The sequence below is a fragment of the Puccinia triticina genome, chromosome 12A (genome assembly GCF_026914185.1).
Source record: "Puccinia triticina chromosome 12A, complete sequence".
Lineage (NCBI taxonomy): Eukaryota > Fungi > Basidiomycota > Pucciniomycetes > Pucciniales > Pucciniaceae > Puccinia > Puccinia triticina.
In genome coordinates, this window is record NC_070569.1 from 341,454 (window position 1) to 343,170 (window position 1,717).

Below are 1,717 nucleotides of genomic sequence, written 5' to 3' on the forward strand. Positions count from 1 at the left end.
TTCTTACCCGTTTGATTTCCCGGCAAAATTATAACCGCTATGAGTAGCTGAAGTCTCAGGCTGTCCTTCACTCAAAGTTTAATATGTTCTCCCCTGATATTCTGTTACTAACAAGCCATTGTGGTTTGACCGTTCTCCTGCCTTGATAAAGTTGATATTAACCAGCCAGTCAATAATCATGTCGAACTGCCTATTTGAGACATGACATGCGTCATACGTTGCGCCGCAGTTCACATTGCAGTCACAGGCAAATATCAAGTAGAGTTACAGCTAGAGACTGCAGTTCTGTTCGCCAAATTTGACGCCCCAATTTCAACAGAATGGCGGGAACGAAATCGCCTCGGCGGCTGAGATTAATCACGATTAATACGCCAAAAGGTCAAGAAGTTCAGATCTTTGTTGAAGAGCTCAAGGCGAAGTATGACTTCAAATTAATACATCAGGTCTGCGATGTGCGTAAAGGCTTCCAGAAATCTGAAGAATTTCTCAAGCTTAACCCAAATGGTCAGCAACACACTCCAATCCAGCTGAACAATTGCTGAATTATTGTTTTCCTTCGACAGGAAAAATCCCGGTCCTAATCGATAACAATCACAATGCGTTAAACATAAGCGGACATCCATTTTGCATTATGGAGTCGCCGGCCATTGTAGATGTGAGTGGATCGCTGACTCCTAAATTATAAATTACTGAACCGTATGAGTCGTCCTTATGTCAAAAGTACCTCTCGGTCCGGATAGACAAGAAGAGATTATTCAGTTTCACTCACCCTCTAGAAAGATGCGAAATGGAGCAATGGATCACTTGGGGCATATCTGAGCTAGGTTACATGACTGATGAATGCATCCATTTCTTACGTGAGGGGTGAAACTTGACTGCATGATGAGATGTAAAAACTTACGAGATTTGCTGTACAAATATAGGGTACGCGCCACAGGGTCAGGGGAAAGTAATCGAGCATCACACAAGAAACCTACTCGTCGCTTATCACGCATTGGAACGCCACTTGAGTGGTCCCCCGCCTCTCGCGGCACAAGACTACATTGCAGGGTGTGGGAAAGGGACATATTCTATTGCTGATATGGTTACATGGCCGTAAGTTGGCGATCAAGGAATTATTAACATTGATGCTATCATGACGGGAATATTGTACTTAATTACTAGGTCGATTAATGTCAATCATTTATGCGGACTTGAGGCCTCAACTCTCGATGACTTACCACATGTTAAGGCTTGGTTTGTTAGAATTGGTTCAAGACGCCAAGTTATCAGTGGGTCCTCAAGCAAATACGAGTACGTAGGCCCACGGCTCGTTGCGAGAATACACCAACATTATATTGAAGGCTCCTTTGGCTTTCAGGACAGCACTTTGAAGGCGCAGAACCAAGCAGAAAGTTAAAACTACAACGGTCCCAGGCCGTGATTTATCTTCAATTAGCTGTGTGATATCTGATCAGGAATCATGTTGTCAACGTCTTGCAGTTGAGACCACAACATCAAGTGTGACACGTTTTGAAGTGATGATAACAATTAATGGCTTCCGGTACTCGGGTAGATTAGATTGGGTATCATTTCGTGTGGTCCTCTCCGCGCAAGTGGCGAGAACAAATTTATGTGGAATTGAAGTGACAAAATAAATATGTGTAGGGCTCCAGGATAAAAGAATTCCAGAAAAAATTGGCACTGTGATAATGCGGCGGCAAGTGACATGTGAATG

General features: G+C 43.4%; 1 protein-coding gene across 1 annotated transcript; it reads left to right on the forward strand.

Moving 5' to 3' along the window:
- Nucleotides 1-320: 320 nt before the first annotated feature.
- On the forward strand, nucleotides 321-1,399 carry PtA15_12A35 (uncharacterized protein; the record flags this gene model as incomplete). Its single annotated transcript, XM_053161960.1, has 5 exons — nucleotides 321-504; nucleotides 564-655; nucleotides 722-857; nucleotides 924-1,095; nucleotides 1,165-1,399. The coding sequence occupies 5 exons, from the start codon at nucleotides 321-323 to the stop codon at nucleotides 1,397-1,399; spliced, it is 819 nt and encodes a 272-aa protein (XP_053025605.1).
- Between the last annotated feature and the right edge of the window lie 318 nt (nucleotides 1,400-1,717).